The sequence below is a fragment of the Bombus flavifrons genome, chromosome 1 (assembly GCF_040668555.2).
Source record: "Bombus flavifrons isolate JBK064 chromosome 1, iyBomFlav1_principal, whole genome shotgun sequence".
NCBI lineage: Eukaryota > Metazoa > Arthropoda > Insecta > Hymenoptera > Apidae > Bombus > Bombus flavifrons.
The window spans coordinates 7,055,827-7,077,185 of NC_138442.1; the positions used below are offsets into that span (position 1 = coordinate 7,055,827).

At 28.8% G+C, this 21,359-nt stretch overlaps 5 protein-coding genes and 1 long non-coding RNA gene across 7 annotated transcripts; 3 read left to right on the forward strand and 3 right to left on the reverse strand.

The window, feature by feature from the left end:
- Nucleotides 1-6: 6 nt before the first annotated feature.
- Nucleotides 7-3,083, forward strand: Nulp1 (Nuclear localized protein 1). Of its 2 annotated transcripts, none has more exons than XM_069114379.1 (9): nucleotides 7-135; nucleotides 345-499; nucleotides 658-1,019; nucleotides 1,110-1,338; nucleotides 1,427-1,680; nucleotides 1,752-2,061; nucleotides 2,160-2,453; nucleotides 2,523-2,713; nucleotides 2,858-3,083. In XM_069114379.1, exons 2-9 carry the CDS (start codon nucleotides 368-370, stop codon nucleotides 2,880-2,882), a joined length of 1,797 nt encoding a protein of 598 aa, XP_068970480.1. In that variant the 5' UTR covers nucleotides 7-135; nucleotides 345-367; the 3' UTR covers nucleotides 2,883-3,083. The 2 variants fall into 2 exon arrangements, with proteins under 2 accessions (XP_068970480.1, XP_068970478.1); XM_069114377.1 differs by having other exon boundaries at nucleotides 93-245.
- A 415-nt stretch (nucleotides 3,084-3,498) lies between these two features.
- On the reverse strand, nucleotides 3,499-6,329 carry Arp3 (Actin-related protein 3). Its single transcript, XM_069114447.1, has 7 exons — nucleotides 6,236-6,329; nucleotides 5,873-6,126; nucleotides 5,313-5,493; nucleotides 4,910-5,224; nucleotides 4,501-4,815; nucleotides 4,191-4,409; nucleotides 3,499-4,113 (listed from the first exon to the last, which is right to left on the reverse strand). The coding sequence occupies exons 2-7, from the start codon at nucleotides 5,914-5,916 to the stop codon at nucleotides 3,934-3,936; spliced, it is 1,254 nt and encodes a 417-aa protein (XP_068970548.1). The 5' UTR covers nucleotides 5,917-6,126; nucleotides 6,236-6,329; the 3' UTR covers nucleotides 3,499-3,933.
- A 242-nt stretch (nucleotides 6,330-6,571) lies between these two features.
- Nucleotides 6,572-7,863, forward strand: LOC138180558 (uncharacterized). The gene is made up of 3 exons (XR_011173331.1): nucleotides 6,572-6,643; nucleotides 6,679-7,183; nucleotides 7,389-7,863. It is a non-coding gene; the product is annotated as an uncharacterized LOC138180558 (long non-coding RNA).
- On the reverse strand, nucleotides 7,470-11,302 carry LOC138180488 (glycosyltransferase 25 family member). The gene is made up of 10 exons (XM_069114381.1): nucleotides 10,592-11,302; nucleotides 9,835-10,063; nucleotides 9,341-9,683; nucleotides 9,135-9,254; nucleotides 8,874-9,063; nucleotides 8,646-8,720; nucleotides 8,508-8,565; nucleotides 8,303-8,430; nucleotides 8,004-8,207; nucleotides 7,470-7,896 (listed from the first exon to the last, which is right to left on the reverse strand). The coding sequence occupies exons 1-10, from the start codon at nucleotides 10,777-10,779 to the stop codon at nucleotides 7,722-7,724; spliced, it is 1,710 nt and encodes a 569-aa protein (XP_068970482.1). The 5' UTR covers nucleotides 10,780-11,302; the 3' UTR covers nucleotides 7,470-7,721.
- A 1,035-nt stretch (nucleotides 11,303-12,337) lies between these two features.
- On the reverse strand, nucleotides 12,338-14,869 carry mtDNA-helicase (mitochondrial DNA helicase). The gene is made up of 7 exons (XM_069116715.1): nucleotides 14,384-14,869; nucleotides 14,078-14,307; nucleotides 13,326-14,010; nucleotides 12,999-13,243; nucleotides 12,825-12,925; nucleotides 12,537-12,756; nucleotides 12,338-12,466 (listed from the first exon to the last, which is right to left on the reverse strand). Exons 1-7 carry the CDS (start codon nucleotides 14,628-14,630, stop codon nucleotides 12,338-12,340), a joined length of 1,857 nt encoding a protein of 618 aa, XP_068972816.1. The 5' UTR covers nucleotides 14,631-14,869.
- Nucleotides 14,870-18,916: 4,047 nt separating this feature from the next.
- On the forward strand, nucleotides 18,917-20,021 carry LOC138178342 (uncharacterized). The gene is made up of 4 exons (XM_069110089.1): nucleotides 18,917-19,207; nucleotides 19,301-19,431; nucleotides 19,501-19,642; nucleotides 19,790-20,021. The coding sequence occupies exons 1-4, from the start codon at nucleotides 19,065-19,067 to the stop codon at nucleotides 19,902-19,904; spliced, it is 531 nt and encodes a 176-aa protein (XP_068966190.1). The 5' UTR covers nucleotides 18,917-19,064; the 3' UTR covers nucleotides 19,905-20,021.
- The last annotated feature ends 1,338 nt before the right edge of the window (nucleotides 20,022-21,359 follow it).

Genomic DNA, 21,359 nt, shown 5'->3' on the forward strand with positions numbered 1-21,359 from the left:
TTTTATCTGACAATTCAGCAACTTTTAAAATCACACGACTGTTGGCAGAACTTGTTAGCGATTGTAGTAAGTTTAGAACTATCATAAACGTAACGTGACTCATAACGTGACGCGTCTAACAAGCTTGCAGTAATGGTAATGAATTCATTTCTATACATTTATAGCAGTTATGCTTATACTTGAAGGGAAAAATTGATAAGTGAGGAGTCAGGACAAGTTCAGATTGTAACGAGAACTTTTGGCAGGCAAGGGGGAATTAACAATCACGATTTACTTGATTCTTAAGATTCACAGAATTTCTGATTTAGTCTGAACAGCTTTTACCTCGATTTGTCTACTTTTAGGTTAAAAATTAATTCTATTCAAAATGTCTACACGGTATATGAAAAAAGTATATGGGAGTGATGTATTATTCGAGAAGGGTAGTGAAAATGAGAGTGAGATGGAAAACTCGATAATTGGCAACGTTAAACCAAAGACATTCAACTTCTTTGATGTAGTATGTGTCCAAATACTTTAATAAGTATCTTTCTGTTTAGCACTTCCATTTTGTATCATTATCATTTAAATGATAATGTAATCAAATTTTTTCCTAATTTTTTGGATATTTATTATATTATTTAATGTTACTATGAAATTTATTTTCCTTTCTTTTAGTTGAATCAAAATTCTGAAATTAATGAGGAAGAAAATGAAGAAGAACAAGCAGCGGATGAAAATAGTATTGATGAAGCTAAGCGCAAGAAAAAAAAGAAAAGACGAAGAAAATTAGAAGGTTGTAAAGCCCAAATTGTTGAATCAAAAGAAGAAAATATAGATGAAATTGAAAGAACAGTGAGGGAAGTGAATAAATTACTTGGGGAACCACTTCCAGGTTGTAGCTCTCAAAGTACAGATAATTTTCAGTGGAGCCAACAAAAGTCTAAAGAAAATATTTTGTTAGTACAACATAAGCACTTAAATCCGTATAATGAACTTAAGAGAATTTTTGGTAGCAAAACAGTGCAAGCGGAACAAAAGTATGTTTTTAATGAAACATGTGTTATGTAAATAGATATAAGATAAATAGTGTAATTAGACCTCGTACCATAAATAGTTACTTTCAACAGCAATAGGAGAAATAGAGGACGTATGGGCCATTTAAAGAAAACCTGGTTGGTTTCTGCTAGAGATAATTGGCCACCAATTAATAAATTTGGCCTTTCAATGTCTTTGGATCATACTATACAAACAACCAATAATGTTCAATACTTTGTGTATGATCACAGTCCATCATACAGACAAGTACAATTAAAATTTTTAGAAGCTGTTGAAAGCTCAAATCATGAAAATATCCTTGTATGTTATGTTTCAATTTAAATACTATATTTATTATGAATACATAAAAAGTACTTGAAATAAATCAAATTTTCATGTCTTCTTTTAGAGTATAATCAACATGCATTCTTATCATGTAGATGCATTATTACAATTAGCCGAACTGTGTAAACACAATGATGATTTAGCAATGGCTGCACAATTGACGGAACGAGCTTTGTACTGCTTAGAATGTGCTTTTCACCCACTGTTTAATTATACAACTGCTCTTTGCAGACTAGATTACAGGAAACAACAAAATCGTGCTTTATTTATAACTTTATTTAAACATATTAATTTTGTTGGTGGACGTGCATGTTACAGGTAAAAAAACAACTTCTTTAAACCTCTAATAACGCTTTCTTTAATTCTCTTCAAATTTATTTATATTTCAGAACAAGCTTGGAGTTTTGTAAATTACTTTTGTCACTTGATCCAGAAGGTGATCCATTAGCTGTGGTTCTTTGTCTTGATTTTTATGCTTTAAGAGCAAAGGAATACGAATGGTTTATAGAATTTTGCAATCTTTGGGATAGTACAAGAAACCTAACACAGTTGCCAAATATAGCGTACAGTTTAGCTTTAGCCCATTTTCATTTAGGCAACACAAGTATTGCTAACGAACTGTTACAAAATGCTTTAATAATGTTCCCGGGTGTATTGATGCAGTTACTAGAAGAATGTGGGATACAATCTGATGAAATGGTATTTTCATATTATTATAGTGATAAGCAAATGTTTCAGTAAATTTTTATATGAAATTAAAGAAAATTTAGAACCTATTATACGAAATTGTTTTGCAGGTACGATCCTATGATTTCTTTAACACCAAAGCAGTAATTTCAACTTCACCACCTCTAGAGAAGCTACAAAATTTATATGTTGATCGTAACTTTCGCCTATGGAAAGATGTAGATCTTTTACCATGGCTACGTGAAAATGTACACACTGTACTAAGTCGTGTTAATTCACAAGATGATTACGTAAAGTATTGTGAGATAAAACGAAGAAAACGTTACCAAGGGAGATTACCAAAGAATATTTTGCGACATATTATATTGTCTGATATAAGAAATATCAATGTGAACTTTCATGAGGTATAAGCACTTTTATGTTGTAATTTTCAAATTTTTTCATCTGTACTACATTCTTGTATGAAATACTAGGTACAAATTGATGGTTCCATTCTTTCGCATGATCCTCTACCACCTGTGGATAGTATTGATATTTACAAACGACCTGCCACAAGTACAAGGACAAACAGAAATAATGCTGGTTTTCTATCTCTCTTTCTTTCATATTTATCCAGGGATATTGGTAGAGATGTTGCAGAAGTTCTTGAAAATACAAATTTATCGTAAGTATCTAATAGTATCAGTTTTAGTAATGGTGATAGCAATAGAAGTAATAACAACAACAACATCAACAACAACAGCAATAATGTTTAAATTAACATAAGCGGATAATTATTACAATATATAATGTTATGTAAAATTTTTAGCCATGATAATGATGAAGAAACATAAAATTGATTTCAACTATTGATTACTGATTATATCGTGGAATAACAAGTAGAGTACAGGAAGTTTGCTTTCAATTAAATAACAAAAATGAAGTTAATATGTGTATAAATATTTTTCAAACAACAGCTATTTTTATGAAAATAACATACATTTCATGGCAGGTAATATATATAATATTTAGTAATGAACACTGCAAAAATTATAGTCCTTTTCTATTATTATAACTACTTTCATCATCATCTTTATCACTATCATAGTTGTATAATATTTTATTATATGTACTTGAAGCTTGATATACTCTGATTATATTTATATATCCATATGTAGTATGAGGTTGTATACATTGTACAATCCTGTATGCTCTATTGTAATTTTTTGAAACTTTTGATGCAATTATTACATACCCAATTTTTTCAAAGTTTTAAATAATAAAAAAAGAATAAATATATATATATACATACACATACATATACATACGTATATATACACATATATTAATAAATAAATTATATTGTTGAAATACTTGTATCAAAGTGTTATTTGTCAATTATCATTTATATTTTGTTGATACATAAGCTCATTATATATAGGATAATGTAAAGTATATACTCTGTGAATGTAATTCATTAAAAAAGAATTATTATTATTTTCAAGTTGTCTTATGTTATGTACAGATCTATACAATTATCTTGTATTATCATTTTTATTAACTATTCCTAGTCATTGTTTCTAATGCAGTGTTACCTTCATCTTTTTGAGAGATTTTTCCTGTATCTTTATTACATATAAATATCGTCATATATTATTGTAATTATTAATGAGCATAAAAACTTTTTTGTGTGCGTTTACTAGTGCAATATTGGGCGTTCCTCTGTAATTATTTCAGTTAGCAATTATGTAATAAAAACACCCATTCCATCTAATCAAGTACATCATCATTTAAGATAAAAAATTAGAAATTCATTAAATTGTTGATAGATCATTTAGCGTTCAGAGAGACCATTGGTCCATAATAATATAATTCCTTTTAATGCCACTTGTATTCTTATTTATTTTATACCATACTATGGAATACGGGATTATAACGACAAATTCCAGGTCCATATTCTTGATAAGCTTTTTTGGTATGACAAACTGTATAAAATTCTGGATCGCTAGCTAATAACGCACCTCCGTACCATACTGCCCAACGTTGTTTGTGATGCGATATAACATGAACATCTATAGGTTTTGGCTAAAATAAAATTAAACATAAATATTAGGTTACTCTTCTTCTTTTTTCATATTGAAATATATAAAAATACATATTACCGTAATTAGACTTCCACTTAATGTTTCGCTAAGTTTGAGACGTGCATCAACAATTCGTTTTATATCACGTTGTAATCGTCTACCAAAGTCCTTGAACATCGTAGAACCACCCGATAATACAATATTACTATATAATGGTCTTCTAACGTCTATTGGACAATTTTGAATTACATCATCTACGATTTCGCTTAGTGGTGTCGTGAAATCTGGGTTAGAGAACTAAAAATGTGATAATAAAATAAAATGTACATATAACAAACCTTTCATGTTTTATAACTGAATTTATATGCTTAAATTTAAATGGATATACCTCAGGATGAAAGAATATCTCTGGTCCAAGAAACCTTTCATATCCAACATCTACTACAAATGGTTGCTTTGTAATACTATTGACACCTTCATATTTTTTTATTTTAGTAGGATCACTATCGTATTTAGCAAATTCTTTTGAAATATCGGGGCATATATAGCAATACTTTTCTTTTATTGCTTTAGCTGTTTCTAACGATTGTTCAGGTGGAATTCCGATTTCACGTTCTCGTAACAAACTTTGAATGAAATATGTAATATCACGACCAGCAATAGGAATATGCTTTATACAACTTCCTATAACAAAACCTTCTGCCTAAATGACAAAATAAATTTGTTAATTGCAACAGGTTACAATCTATGTTGTATGTTTATTTTATAATTTTATATTCTTCTCCTTTTACACATACCACTGGTATTACGTGAGTTACGCCATCCCCACTATCGACAACAACACCCGTTAATGTCCTATCCTCTATTGTTTTAGCTGTCCAAGAGGCAGCTAATGCTAATACTGCTTGAACAGCAATATAAAGACCTGGCACATTAAATGATTCAAACATTATCTCTGCTGTATATTCCCGATTCTCTGGAGTATTTAATGGTGGTTCTGTGAGTAAAAAGTAATGATCTTCAGGTTCTGCCCTAAGATATTTGAAAATACATTGCTGTAGGAATTTTTCCATTAAATCCCAGTCTTCCACTAATCCATGTCTAACTGGATACTAAGCAAAATTGAGCGTAAATTATAAGGTAATTTGAAAAATATGTATTTCAATAAAAATATAACCGCATACTGATGTATCTACATACTTTCACAGAATAACCAGTAGCTTCAAAAGCTTCATCTCCAATATAAGCATCCAAATCTTCGACTCCTTTAGTAACCCTTCTGGCATTATTATCTCCAACCTTTGCAGTTTCTTTAATAGCAATTGCAGAAGGAATTATAAGCTGAGGTTCTTTATTGCCTGCAAACCCTAGCTTTGTATATCTGTAAAGTTACAAATAATAATGAGAAAATATTTTTTCCTTTTTGATAGAATAAATAAACAAAATATATAATTACTCTACTATTAGTACATGTTTGTTTCATTAACTACTATATATGTACATACATATTGAATTCAAATTTTGTTAGAAATAGTGCTTTGCTAATGTAAATTTATAGCTTGTTATTATTGAATGTAAATAACGAATATTAATAGCTGTGTTTCTAACAACTAACTATCAATTGATAAGACAAAAAAAGGAATAGTTAATTATGTTACATTTTTTTAGTATAATTTATTTAATACGTGGAATGACATGTGTCATCAAGTCACGCTTCAGCTCATTTATTTTAATTAAGATTAATTTTTTAAATTACATACCCCGTACCCACATCGATTACACATGCAGGTAGACGACCAAGCATTGTGCCCTTTTCGTTTTGATCGGTTTTTGCTTTTATTCGAAAGAAAAATATCTTCACTACAATACAAACTGAACACTCATCCGTTCCAATTAACCACACCTCGCTTTACAGATAAAGCAGAAGTGCACTTTAAGCGGCGTGTTCATTGAGCGAAATTTTCTTTGATAGATTGTCAAAAATGGGAATTTATAGGGAAGATCATCACAATATCTACAAATAACCGATTTTATCGTAAAATTTATTACATATATCTTGTTTTAAATTTGTTTTTTAAAAACAATCGAATATTACAATTAACAAAAAATCTTGTATACTTAACGAAATAATGTATTATATACTGATCCGAGGCGAACTGGTATCGAAGTACGCAGTCTAGCCGGTCACTACCAAAAGGTTCCGGATTCGTTTCTCGGTCTTTTTAAAGAATTTATTACATATTGTAATATGTAATAGCAAGCCTGCGGTTTAGGCACATAGTTAACTGACTCGTAGTGGGTGATCATGTGGTGTTGATACGAGTAAGAGAGAATAAGACTGGAAAAAGAGAAAATTTGAAAATGAGAGAAAAGAAGATAACGAAATTCCGAAAAGACTTTTCCGTTGGATAAAATAAGGGACAATTAACCCCTGCACACTTTATCTCTTGACCCCAAGAGAAATTTTAAACGATATATTGATGCGTGTATATACAATGTACCTACGAATTCTGTCTACCTGAAATATCTTCGTTATTGCAAAAATATAAAGATATAGAATTTAAAGGAATACATAATATTATGGTAGTTAGCGATTTCTTGATAAGTGATAATGCATACAGGTCAAAAGTTATTTTTGTTTTTTTTAAATGGAATCATATGTTTTTTATTACGTTAATTGACCGATCTCGGCGTTTTCTACAAAAAATTACTAACCTATTTACATATGTTGAAAAACTATTAGTTTTCATGTGTTTCCTTGTCTCTCATGTGTTAAATATGACAAATTAAAATATCACTAAACCAATAGTTTTTCGAGATAGATTAATACTTTTTGATGGATTGCATTTTGAGATGGATTGACTAACATATTAAAAAATATATGATTCCATGCAAAAAAACAAAAATAACCTTCGTGTCTCCTCTATGCATCCATTTGTCAAGAAACCGCGATTATCATATTATGTATTCCTTGAAATTCTATGATTTTTATTAGAAACATTTCTGCTTATTGTTTGAAACAACAAAGATATTCCAAATGGATAGAGTTCATGCGATTTGCATATTTACATGTATGGTATAATGTGTGTACATATGTTTATCATGGGCTCCAAATCCATGATAATTATTTAGACAGATATTAAATAGACATATATTTTCAATATTAGTGGTTATATTGAATGGCTAATTGTTACATAATGATAATTTTATTCAATTAATGATAAATTGCAATGTAATACAATTGAAAGAATTGCCCATTCTTATTTAATATTGCAGATAAAAAAGAATATTTATTGCTGGAAAAAGAGGAATTGGATGTAGAAAAAGAAAATGTGTGTGTGAATACATACACTGAAATATACATATACACTATGTATTATAACATATATGTAGTATCAATATATAAATACAAGCAAATTACACAAAAAGGAAATACGAAATATTATTTGAATCTCACATTATATGTATCACTATCTGCACAAAGAATATTCTTGCAGTATAAATGCAAATGTAGTATAAATGCAATGTAGTAAAAATGCTTTTGCTAAAGCAGAAGAGGCTACTTAAATATTTCTTATATCTATTTATTTATGGCAGTGTTTATGGTATTCATAGATCTTCGCGTTTCGATTTATTTATATTTTGGTCGTTAAATATAGTCGTAGAATTTTCTGTATCGCTAATGTATCCTTGTTCACCAGTGTAATGCGTCGGATAAATTAATAAAGGATTTGCGGAAAGTAATATTAAATTTCGTTTTGTATAATGTACTTTCCAATCATCCCTATATATAGAAAGAATAATAATAGTAAAATACGATTAAAGTATTACAAAAGACTTATTTAAGAAAGGAGCATGAGAAAATATTTCATTAAGTTTCCCTTCTTTTACCTAGGATGAACATCAGATAATATAGGAAGATATTCATCGACGGGTAATAATTGTTTTAACGGCATTGCTTCTATTAGTTTCTTTGCACCACTTGTAGATAAAATATATCCTAATGTCCAGTAACTGTAACCAGCATGTACCAAATATTTTGATCCATCGATCCAAGATTCAGCACTTTCTGCTAATCTTTTTCTTCCCAGATAACTAATATATAATAAAATAGAATTTCATATTTAATCAAATCAAATTTTATAGTTAAGTTTGGTATTAAAGAAATTTTCTATATATTAAATACGTACACCAAATCCCACTCAAATTGAAGGTCTTTCAATTCTCTTAAAATGTAATTTACTTTTTGACGGAAAAACGGTTCAAAACGAACGTCGTCTTCTAAGACAATAATACTTTTAAAGCCATTTTCTATTACCTAATATAATTTTCCAATTGTTTAATATAATTTTAGCATACTAATAACTTGATTACACAAATTTGGTGTGCAATTACCTTATTCCAGATATTGTAATGGCTTAAAAAACAACCAATTTCACCCATAGTCATTGGTCTATAATTATTTTTCTTATCATTAATTGTTTATATTAGTTTCAAGGTATTTTTAATACCTTATTTTTCATTGTAACTTACCGATTATGATAAGGATCAGTGTATCCTGCCATTATCTCTATTCCCAATTTCTCAAGAACAGACTGATTTAATATCCTGAATAGACAAACGCGTAAATTAAATAATATAAAGTTATTTATAATGGTATTGAAAACCGACGACTTTCAATCATTATTAACAAGAATATTCTAATATAAAAATGAAAGAAATATACAAATATGTAAATTTACTAACGTGTTCACAACTTACCTACCGTCAACAGCATCATGTGTTTCTACTCGAATTCCAAGTTCTTTAAAAAGTTTGTGCATTCGCTCGCGTCTTTCTGGTCTTCTTAAAAGGTTTATCATATAAATATTGTCCACTTGCAACGTATCCTCGGTAGGATATTGTACAAATCGCTCGAGATGCATTGACAATGGAAGGTAATTATTGTCGGCTGAGAAAAAATAAAAATTTCACGATGTAAAGTATAATTCAGTTTCCTTTTTCACGATTGGTTTAACTTACATAATATTTCTGTCTTAATATTGGTCAATCTTTGTAGATCTTCAGTGACCGTTTCTTCTTCTTCCAACGGAACCATGATGAAGCCATAAATATTATCGTTACAAATAAATAATGGTATATCTAGTATAAATAGGAGGAAGAAAAGATTACTTATGGAAAGCACCCAAAAATGAGAAAATTTTATAAAAACGTAAGCATTAGTTTACCAGAATTATTAGCACCGACGGCAAAAGTTATAATGTCGTCGATAGGACCGCTGTACTGATTCAAATTTTTTGGATCATATGTTAAAAGGTCCGAAATATGTTTTCTTAAATCTATAAGGACGGCGCTATGAATCATAGGCACGTTGAAACATCCTTTTATTTCCCGAAATAAGATAGGTTCATACTTTTCTGTTCGTAAATAGTAGAAATCACTGGTCATTCCAGCCCAAAAATTGCTATATAAGCCATCAGACTTCAATAACGGGGCAACTACAGTTTCGTTTTTCAAGATTAATTCGTTAAGAGTATTCGGGTTTGTTAGAAAAACATCTGCATCGAGCATCTAAAATTGAATATAAAGAGAGGGAGAGAGAGAGAGAGAGAGAGATTCATACTAGACGATCAAAAAGATAATTTTTTAAAAGCGTTACTCAATAATTGAAAATTGTAAAACCTTATCAAAATTTAATAAAAATGAAAAAATGAGTTTTTACCCAAATGAAATCTGCCCAAATATTTCTTCCAGCATGAAGTGCCTCTTCGCGTAAATTTATCACATGTAAAAATCTTTGTGGTGACCAATGGGCAATTTCATTTTCGTCCTCGAATCCGTTCGATTTTTCATCAAAATTTATTTCAACTCCATGATACTTGCTCCTTTCATTTTTTAACCAGGCTGATAATATTTCGATTGAGTTATCAATATTATTATCACTACATACCCTTAAACAAAGTATGTAATCTTAGTTGTTACAGCTTAAAAATAATTCAAAAGTATTAAGAAATATATATATATATATATATATATATATATTAAATAAGTGAAGCATCTATAATATTTAAAAAGAATTTAAATATGATATATCGGTATGTTCCAACTTTAATTATTGCTTCTGCATTAACATATTTTACATAAAGTGATCAAAAGATATTAAAAATATTTATGACATTCAAACGAATTATTGCTATTAAGCAGTATTTACCCATTAATTTAAAATTTGATCTAACTGAAATGCTTTATACTCGAAGATAATATAATAAATATACATTTATTTCTTTGTGAAATTAAAAATTATTCTTTATTACTGTTTTGGTATTGTAAAAAATTGCATTTATTTTCAATTTTGCTCATTTAGTCAATCAAAGATATAATTCTACTCCCCTTATGTATGTAATTATATATTATGATTTCTACAATTGTCGTTTAACAATTTTGCTGGAATAATAAGGTTAGAATATATGTATACTTACCAGAGATGTATTCGTTCTTTAGGATAAGTCAGTTGTTCCAAGAAGGTTAAGAAATATGGTAATGTATGTGCTTTGTTACGTACTAAAATTGTTATTAAAACTGTCGGATTTTTTAAATTTTGCCCAGAAATTTCAATAAACACGATAAAACATACCAAGGTAACACGAAAAAAATTCACTAATTTCATCTCCGTTTCGAAATTTATTAATATCTTCTACCTTTGATTGTTTAGTTATTCACGATAACATATACAATAAAAGATACAGTTCCTAAAAGCGTTGTCTTCACCATGTTATTCATTAGATTAGTTCATCTCTTCTGATATAATTTTACTACCCATATATGCCCACGTGAAAAACATGTAGTCGGCAAAGCAGCGAGTTGCTGTATTTGTATACACATCCGATTATCCGTAAAAGACGAATACATATAACTACTTAGACGTGTTCACGATACTCTAAATTTACAAGTAGGAATACAGAAAGTATGTACAAATTAATTTGTGAGAGAATTTGTAGAAAACCTACTTCGATCCGATGATTTCTAAATATGTTGTAAAGCTCAACATTTTGAACAACTTTTTTCTATACATATAACCGGTGGTCGGCTTTAGTTTTCGAGATATTTGCAAAATACTGCCGATATCATTATAGTGTATTTCTGCCTATAGTTGTGCGTCTGTGGCAGTGTATGCGCCAGTTAGATTGCCGGATGCCGACTGCTTATCTTTTGTTTATAAACGAGGATCCGGCCAGCTTAAAGGCTCCATTACAATGTTCATATGCGAGATTGCAAGAAATGTCTATTATAACTTGTAACTCAAGTAAAAATGAATGTCATCAATGTATTTGGCCTAGTTTTGGGTTAATTTTTTCATCGTGGCGATCGGCAACGCTTGCGTGAAACAATAACAATTATTCTTTTCGTAAAATAATATCAATTATTCAATCGCCTTCTATTCTTTTAATTAACTTATTATTTAATGCAAGCGTTGCCATCAGGCGGCTGGATTGAAAAAATTAACATAAACCCAAACCCAATACATTGATGATATTCATATTTAATTGAATTGTAACAGACATTTCTTGCGGCCTCCTATATGCAATCGTGCACGGAGCCTTTACAGACATACACTGCACAGACGCACAACTATAGGTAGAAATACACTATAGTGATATCAGCAGTATTTTGCAAATATTTCGGAAACTAAGGCCGAAAAAAAAATAGGAGAGAGTTGTTAAAAATGTTGATTTCTATAACATATTTCAAAATCATCAATATCGAAGAGGAAGTAGCTTTTTTACAAGTTTACCAATTCGTGGGATAACTAATTTTTGTACCACTATCTTCCTCATGTCCTTCTCTAGATTTTTCATTCATATCGATATGATATGATGACGATAAATATTAATCTGATCTAAAACTTTAATTGCAACATTCACGTATATATTGTAAACAAAAGATTGAGAGAGAGAGAGAGAGAGAGATATTTTTTATATAACCCACGAAACTTATTTGCAGTAGAGATTATTTCTGATCATATTAAAACCCACAATTTTCTCTTTAATAATTTTGCTATATAATTAAAAAGAATAGAAACATTTTCAACGGACATACTAAATCAAACGTCGATGTTTAAATTAAAACATATACACGAAACATTATGTTAAAACATAAACACGAAAACATCTTCCACAATAATCTTTATTTACTGTTCCCTTTGTTGACAGATATTTAATTTTTCATTACTTTTTTTCTTTACTTTTTTCATTACTGTTTTCCTTACTTTTTAATCTTGATGCATAACTAAGCTTTGATTTATCAAAATCTAATACCATAATACCTAAATCACCGCTGTATCTATTTTTAGCTATCTACAAATATATGTACACCTTTAGATAATTAATTTTCTTTGTTATACATATTTTGTTTTTATATACATACTTGCAAATATTTTTTGCCTCGAAGACTGGTGAGTCTATTATCTTGAATAATAAGCACGTTATCTGCCTCTTGACTTGCTTTTGCACTCCCAAAAATTGATGAAGTTGTTAATTCTTCGTCGGAACGTTCTTTTCGCGGATGTATTATCATGGTTACATGACAATTGTACGTGGTAGCAAAATTTCTAAATTTCCCTACTATTTCATCTTGTTTCCAAAACCTAGAGTACAACTTTATTATTTTAAATGAGTGAAAAACATGTCTTACATGGATGTTATTCTATAATACCTATCCACGTATTTCGAATCACTACTTGTTCCCATCATAAACTGAATGTTATCAATTATGACATGGGCTATGTCGTGTATGTATGTTGCATGTTCAACTGCCTATAATAAAAAAATATCATAATTTCCAATTTGGATAAAGAAAATCAATTTGTACAATTATATTTATACTCACATCCATTACTATTTTGATGTTTTGTTGGCCATGAAATGTCATAAAATAAATTGGTAACTTTTCAAACGTTTTTGCATATGAATCAAAATTTTCGAGGTTTTTATCTAAAGGTACTCCTGCCATTTGTTGTAGCATTGTCCTTGCTAATCGTGCATTTCTTATTTCGAAACTGCCCCATAAAGTATTAACACCTTGCATTGCCAAATCTAAGGAATATTCGCTCATAAAGGTTGTCTTACCACATCCTGGTAGGGACAAAACATTCACTTATACAAAAATATTACAGTAAAGATTGGATTTATAAATATTACATTATACATATATTACCAGTTGGACCAGTCAATACAGTCAATTCACCTCTTCTATGACCTTTCAATATACGATTTAAAGTTGAATATCGCTTCCATTTTATTCCTTGTACTTTATCATTGTTTTGCAAATCGCATAAAATTTCTTCTTTAAGGTCTTGAAAGGTAATTATACTTTTGTGCCATAGAGGTTGAGCATTTTGAAGAATATTATTAAGATTATAATTCATTTCAGCAGCCAATTTTGGTCGAGGTTGTGAGTCTGTTGGTCTAATGAAATAACATCGCTTTTCATTAAATTTTTTTGCAAACTGTTTAGCAGTATACCAACTTATTTCATCATTCCCAAACCATAAAATTAATTTTTTAAAAGATTCCATGTATGGTAATAATTGTTGAGGTAGATTCCTTAAATTATATGGGAGACATATAATTAAACTTGCAGATTTCTTTGATATTAAAGCTAGCATATCATCTATCGTTCCAACAACTACAGCACTATTATCATTTTTACTATGGTATTGTTTGTATTGTATACATCCACTAACACCAGAGACAGGAACTGTTTCTTCTTTTTGTGGATTGATTGAATGTGATTTATATCCAACTATAGAATTGTTTAGTCCTACTAATGGAAAATATAATACGCGGGTGGTCTTGTTGTAGAAACAGTTTAGCTGAGACAGGACTTCTTGTGAAATGTGCTACAAAAAAGTTATTTAAAATATCGTTATAACTAGGAATATTTGATAATTTACTTTATTTTATTACAGGAAATGAAAAATTGTTGAGAACAGTTTTATATTCTTCAGCAGATAAATTTTTAATGCTTTGGCAATCATTTGTTATATTTTTCCAAGTCTGTTGAAAATTTTTGTTCACACATCTATCTTTTAACATATTGAATTCATTGAGCTTTTCATCTGACTTTTGTATTGATAAAAATCTCTCCAATATATCCCAAGAACCCATAGAATTACATTTGTCACACATAAAAAGACCTATGATAAAAATTTTTTAACTACTTACTTGGAATTTTACCACAAAATTAGTTTCATAACTTTAAAATTCACATACCTGTTGCTTTATTTACATAAAGCTTTGACTTTTTTTTTGTATTGCTACATATAGGACAGTCCGTTATAATGCATGTGTATCCTTCTATAATATTTGAACATTGTTGCTTGAGAAAGTGCTTTAAATGTGATACAGACATATTCAATAAAGAGTTTTCACTTTTCGTATATAAATGCTGCTTATTGTAATATTTAATACATTCTCTTTTTCTAATACAAGTACACAATAACTTAAACATTTTAAACATACAAAACTAACTACTTACTAAGTATCTCCCTAAGTAGAAAGTAAAACTTATATTAACTATTTGCTTTTTGTATTATATCCATCTGTGCATAAAATTTATAATTTATATTTGTCAAGGACAAAATTAATCATACAAATTATTTTAAGTAATTGTCAACATTAATAAAAATTTATAACTTGAAATTTTGATTGTAAAAAATGTATGAAACTTCTTTATCATTTAAATAATATAAATTTACTCTGATTATAAGAGAGAGAGAAATATAAAATATTTAATATTTTTTAAATATTATTAACTTTCTATCTGTATTTGATTTTTTAATGATTATATATGCTCTCGTATATGTAAGATTGCATACACTTATGAACTTGTTTATTTCAAAACAATATGCAATACACGTGCTTACTGAAGCATGCAGAGACATCTAACGGGCAAATAACAAAATGTCTATAAAAAAGAATTGAATACTACATATACGTATAAAATATGTATAAAACCATTGTTTGAATTCATAAAGGATGTAACAAAACCTCTAATTTGTCTCAGTTCAGATAACATAAGATCTGACAACTACGTCTATGTTTGTTATATTTTTGTTTATCATTGTATGATAATCATCAACAAGAAAATGTATTTAAATATATATGCATATATATGTATACATTTTTTCTACCCTTTGCTACTACTCGTATTAGGATATGCATCACGTGTTAATATCTGAAATACTTAGTTTGATATTTGAAATACTTTAGTTTCTTGTTGTGTGTGTGTGTGTGTGCGTGTCGCGCGCGTGTGTGTGCGTGTCGCGTGTGTGTGTGTGTGCGTGTCGCGTGTGTGTGTGTGCGTGTCGCGTGTGTGTGTGCGTGTCGCGTGTGTGTGTCGCGTGCGTGTGCGTGTGCGCATGAGTATGCATGTGCGTGGGCGTGTGCGTGTCGCATGCGTATGCATGTGCGTGGGCGTGTGCGTGTGCGTGCGTGTCTGCGGAGGTGTGTTTCTGCGCGTTCGTACATTTGTGCCTCCTTTTCATTCTTAAATAATACTAAACCATATTTAGGTAATTACAAAGAGTGTATTTCTTATACATATTTTATTCTGTGGTAAAATATTGTTTTATTGAATATGCTATTAGGAATGTGAAAGCTTATTGTATTTCTTTAACATTAAATTGTTTATTACAATGAAATGCGCGTAACGGTGTATAGAATTCTATGATATATAAGAGGAGAAAGTTTGTTTTACATTTATGAATTAAGGTATTAGTTTCTTTTCAAATATTCTATACTAAATCAAACAAAGAAAAATATGTTACATGCGAAATCAATTACAATTAAAATGTAATCTTTTTAAAAGTATTTATTTGTTATATTTCATTACATATATTAAAGTAAAACTTTATTAACAATTAAATTTTCCTACAACAATTACATTCTTTGATATAAATTTCATTCAAATGTTGATGTAATATCAATTTAAACTTTTAAAATACATGAACAATAGATGACAATAGATAACTTATATCAATGATAGATAATATCCTTCTATGATGATCCATTGTCCTCGATAGGAGAGTTATAAAATGAGAGTTTAACTTCTTGCCTATGAATAAAACAAAATAATATAAATGCACGTTCTTTGTAGGTTAAATAAAAAGAAGAATTAATGTATGATATATAGTATTAAATTTAAAATTAATATAACAGGATAATCTTGTTTTGTATCATTTTTCAAGGTTTAAGGTGTTAATTCAGACCTTTTAAGATTAAGAACTATTGGTATTCATTTTGATATTACCTTTCAGTAGTATCGTTAGTTGCATTATCCGCATCTGTTAATATACCAATTTCATATACCATTGCTTTTATGACATATCTGTGGTATAAGAATAAAAGAAAGAGAATAAGTAAAAATTAAATAAATAAGTATAAATACGTGCAAAGAATTTTTAATATTATACATAAAATATTCTTACAAGTCATCGCCAACTGAATTATTTGATGTATTATTCGTTAACATAGTAGTTGTTGCATTATAACTCGTATCAGACACACATGACGTTAACTGTACAGATATACAAAATAAAAACAATGATAAGTACAATATTTGAGAAGTTTTAGAGCCTCGATCGGTTTCACTGTTACACAACATTTTTAACAGCACCTTCGTATTTCGAGCAAGAACTTTTATAGCGAATGTTAGAGCCTTGTTAGCACCACCCCCTCTACTAAAGTTATGACTACAAGATACGTCATGATATATATTTTCATCTTGTTCATAAGTAAGAGTGGAAAATTTGTAAGACAAAATTCCTCATAAATCATGTACTTGAACCATATACATGTATGTACATGGAATATAACAGATATTTAGTATTTGTGCATTTGAAAATAAATGGAAAACAAGGGTCAGTTTAAATAAAATCATAAAAATATTACTTTACAGGATAGACTATAAGAAAAATTTATACACAAATTATCAATTATAGTAATCTAATTAAATATTTAAAAATGTAGTTTCTGTACAAGTTATGGATTTCTTGTGTGAATGATGAAAAATATATTTTTAGCAATTATATTATCATTTAGTTATTAATTTTTAATATTAATTCAATATATTATCTTTTTAATATATATTATAAAAAAAATTATTTTTACATTCATAATTATATTAAACGAATATTTATTGTATGTGAATAGAACAAAGCATATGGAATATTCTTATAGCAAGTTGCAATGTAATGTAAGTTTCCATACTTATTAAATTAACACTTGGATGTAAATAAAGTGCTTTATGCAGTGCATATTATAGATACATACTTGAATTGTCAAAGAAATAAATGTGTTTAAAAATAATAAAGTATAAAAATAAAGTAGAATTTCTAATATTTATTTCATTGTAGACTCAATTTTTAATATTCAGATTTATTCATATTCAAATATAAATGATGATAAATGTGTACTCATTATGTGGTAACATTATTCAGCATTTAAAAAATATATTTAGCTGTTCTTTGTTTTTAGAAATATATCAAAGTATTTAATTAGAAAAAGGGATGAATTTCTATTTAGAGTAGAAGAGACAAAAAGAAAAAGAAAATTTTATTGAAAGAAAGAAGGCGGAGGTGTTGTAGGAATAAGTGGAATGTGGAGTGCGTGAATTAGTATAATATAAACCAAATCCATTTCACAGCAGGCGAGACTGAAATAAATAAATAAAAAATAACCAAAGACATTTGATTTAAAAATATCATATTTAGTAAATGCTTTATATAAAATACAAAATAATATTCCACATATCTTTGTAATTCTTTTCGTCACAGAAGAAAAAATCGATATACAGATTTCAAATTACATTTATGCATCTTGATTATGTTTGAATTTTCTAACAAATTACATATCTTTAAAATAGAAGCAATGAAAATAAATATATTACAAAAAGAACCATGACTTTTAATGAAATAACTAAATGTTCACGTACATAATTATTTTTATTAGGCGTTTATTTTTCAGATTTGACATTATTAAACTAATCAGTTAATTTGCCGTAGATAAAGAAAATATAAAAACTGTTAATTATTAGATAAACAAGTTAAATAATGAATTTTAGACATTTAGAATTAGGTATATACATAGATATTAGCGGAAATTTTCTTTATTAGAGGAAATTCCCTTTTTGATATTAGCAAGCAGTTATTATAATTTAAATCCACTTCCATACATATTTCCTCTAAACATCACATTGTTGTGTTCGTTTAGTGAACTTGGAAGAGTATCATTTAAAATTACCCGCTACTTATGATATACTAAAATGGTGAAAGCACGTTGTGCTTAATTTGCCGGAAAAATATTACGCATGCAGTTAAACAAAGTTGTATATAAGGAATGATGTATAGTGTTTGAAAGTAGTCTATTGTTATCTTATTGTATTAAATAACATTAACTATTGTTGGACAGGCAATCAGTCATTAATGTTAACACAATATATGAAAGCTTTTCCCTGCTTACTCATTTACTTTATTGCGTATGATTTTTAAACCCTTCAGTTAGGTTATACGGAAAGTATACAAATAATCTATTAATTTTATTAATGATACGTAGTTCGGCATAAGTTATGGCAATGTCTCGACAAAAGGAGCTGGAAGATTTAAAATTATGGGTAAGTACTTAAGTTTAAAAATTACATAGCTATTAATCATTATACCTAATCATTATTCTATGCTTTTAGCTGCTGTTTAAAAATAATATTTATGATAAGATTACATTTTATTAGGAGAAATTTAATAATTTTTATATAAAATCAGGATAAATATTTACTTATAAATTGTAGATTCCTGACGCCACACCAGAATCATTGGAAATTTTTCGAGACTGTATAAAAAGAGATGCTTTCTATAACGCTACACTTCCTTATGGAATTATATCTGCAGCAGCAGCACATATGCTGCTTCCTAAGACACCAGGAATGCTAAAACCTATTCTAACAACTGTTATAGGTGTAACAATGTCCTTCGTTGGAAAACTATTTTATATACCAAAATGTTATCAAAAAGCATTTGGTCATAGCATGGATCCATTTAAAAGGTATTGCCTTTTTTTGTTTTGTGTAGAATTATATAATATATTGGCTTTTCGTAATGGGTCAGTAAAACTAGTTATATAAACTACTATATTTAGGAGGCAATTACTTCAAGGTGGTAATATTAATCAACAAGAACAGCAGAGTAAATATCTTGTATCTTCCGCTGATAATTTACAGGAAGAAAAACCAGTCTGGGATAATATTGATACCCAATTTGAGAGCTATCGTAAGTTTGTTAAGGGAATAATTGATAATCTTTCGATGGTTAAATTAAGTTTATGAATTATGTTTCAAGCAAATGAATTTGATGATATAAGTGATAATTTACAAGAAGAGTCAACAAATGAGCAACAAGGAAACAAGCGTGTGACATATGATGACTTATGGATGCAGCACAGAGAACAACAAATGAAGAGCCAGTATAGTGATGTTCAAAAGTATAAATTAATTATTTGGCAATTCTGTAGAAAAATAAACTTTCTTTGTTTAGTAGCCATTAAATTTAGGTTCTATATGCATAAACATTTCTTCAATTTTATAAAAAAATAACTGTTTCATTTTATGGAATATGATTTCGTTTACAGTTATTTCTCCACAAATAACGTAAGGAGAGGGCCAGTTCTAAGGCAACAGACGAGGCTTCCACAAAAATCAGCAGTTCCTGAAACAGAATTCGATGAGAAAGAAACGTGGAATTGAAGCCAAGAATTGAAGCGTATTTTCGAATACATATGGTTATAAGCAATTGTCACATAATAAGAAATTTTGATAGTAATAAAGATAGCAATAAAATTATAAATGTTGAAATTTTTAGAATGCTAACATTTTTTAAATATATCATGCACCCTTCCTTTTTTGGGTATTAAAAAGTGACGCATAGGATTGAAATAAATACTTACAATTTATTAAAACAATGTGGAGCGATTATATGGAGAATCGAATAAGACATTGTAAGCTTAAAATGTGATAGTATCTGCTATAGAAATATATTTGAAATATGATATTATGTGAAAAGTGCTATGTATAAATATAAGTATGTACTTAATTCAATGAAAGTAAAAAAGTGTTTCATGTGCATTTCTGGAGGGCACAACAAGACAATTTCGTGATGATTTTCTTGTCTCTTTGGTAAATTATTGTTATCTTTCTTTACATTTAACGTTACTGGATTTGATACAATATTTACTAGTCTTTCGTCCGCGATGTTACTACCTTTTTTATCGACAATGACTGACACCAAACCTATCACATTTACACTTTCTTGCATGCATAAGTCCATTTCCTTTCCATTATAGTGTATTAATACCTCTGTGAGCATATTGTTGCATACATATGTATATGAATATTCTAATTTTAACACGTTCGTATTCCTAGCTAGAATTATTCATTTGTTATAAGTTTCAGCTTAAAAGATCGTAATATTTACGGTCCGGAAGAGAATGATATTCTGACACTTAAATGTACACATACATATATTATGTACACATTATACATGTACTATCTGTCATTCACTTATAGCTTTCTGTTCTATTATCAAACTTCATCTTTCCCGACAGCATAAACAAATTAAAGAGAATAAGTAACGGATGATGAATTGTATTTAGATTATCCCGATAAATGTAGGTAAAACATGTTTGTTGTCCTTTTATGCCAGAAGACGATCATTGAACACATACGATGTGTTTGACTAAGATAAATATAATGCATGGGAATTTAGGAATAATATTGCTTTATATATATATAATTATATAATTATATAATAATATATAAAGCAATATTATTCCTATATATAGTATATTCAGTATATATATAATATAACATTACCTGGCATAAAGTGTGAATATCACGCTTTCCACGCCTACGTACGTAGCTGGAAATTTTATAGGTTGCTTTTGCATATCGAGACAATAGATATAAATAAGACGAAAGATAAGTACAAGAACTAATTTAACTATCTAGTATGAAATCATTTGACGGTCACGTCATAATAAATGCCAATTCCAACATGATCAGCATAGTTGCAGAAACGAACAACAGTAAAGTGATTATCGAATCTACGATATTTATCCCTTCTTATTGTGAAACGTATAGAATATAGCTGATTATTACATATAACGATAGTATATGTGCTCTATCAGACGAACAATAAACGAC

Excerpts from the sequence above, each read along its gene's own strand:
- Arp3 (XM_069114447.1), bottom strand. The coding sequence starts at position 5,916 with ATGCTTGGTCGTCTACCTGCATGTGTAATCGATGTGGGTACGGG. Across the intron at positions 5,225-5,312 it reads CTACTGGTTATTCTGTGAAA|TATCCAGTTAGACATGGATT; the intron begins GTATGTAGATAC and ends AATTTTGCTTAG. Across the intron at positions 4,816-4,909 it reads TAACTCACGTAATACCAGTG|GCAGAAGGTTTTGTTATAGG; the intron begins GTATGTGTAAAA and ends TTTGTCATTTAG.
- mtDNA-helicase (XM_069116715.1), bottom strand. The coding sequence starts at position 14,630 with ATGTTTAAAATGTTTAAGTTATTGTGTACTTGTATTAGAAAAAGAGAA. Across the intron at positions 14,308-14,383 it reads TTATGTAAATAAAGCAACAG|GTCTTTTTATGTGTGACAAA; the intron begins GTATGTGAATTT and ends TTTTTATCATAG. Across the intron at positions 12,757-12,824 it reads GATTCGAAATACGTGGATAG|GTTTTGGAAACAAGATGAAA; the intron begins GTATTATAGAAT and ends GTTGTACTCTAG.
- LOC138178342 (XM_069110089.1), top strand. The coding sequence starts at position 19,065 with ATGCTGCTTCCTAAGACACCAGGAATGCTAAAACCTATTCTAACAACT. Across the intron at positions 19,208-19,300 it reads AGCATGGATCCATTTAAAAG|GAGGCAATTACTTCAAGGTG; the intron begins GTATTGCCTTTT and ends TACTATATTTAG. Across the intron at positions 19,643-19,789 it reads CAGTATAGTGATGTTCAAAA|TTATTTCTCCACAAATAACG; the intron begins GTATAAATTAAT and ends TTTCGTTTACAG.
- Nulp1 (XM_069114379.1), top strand. The coding sequence starts at position 368 with ATGTCTACACGGTATATGAAAAAAGTATATGGGAGTGATGTATTATTC. Across the intron at positions 1,020-1,109 it reads ACAGTGCAAGCGGAACAAAA|CAATAGGAGAAATAGAGGAC; the intron begins GTATGTTTTTAA and ends TACTTTCAACAG. Across the intron at positions 1,339-1,426 it reads CAAATCATGAAAATATCCTT|AGTATAATCAACATGCATTC; the intron begins GTATGTTATGTT and ends GTCTTCTTTTAG.
- LOC138180488 (XM_069114381.1), bottom strand. The coding sequence starts at position 10,779 with ATGAAATTAGTGAATTTTTTTCGTGTTACCTTGGTATGTTTTATCGTG. Across the intron at positions 9,255-9,340 it reads CGTCGGTGCTAATAATTCTG|ATATACCATTATTTATTTGT; the intron begins GTAAACTAATGC and ends TATTTATACTAG. Across the intron at positions 8,431-8,507 it reads ATTACAATATCTGGAATAAG|GTAATAGAAAATGGCTTTAA; the intron begins GTAATTGCACAC and ends AAATTATATTAG.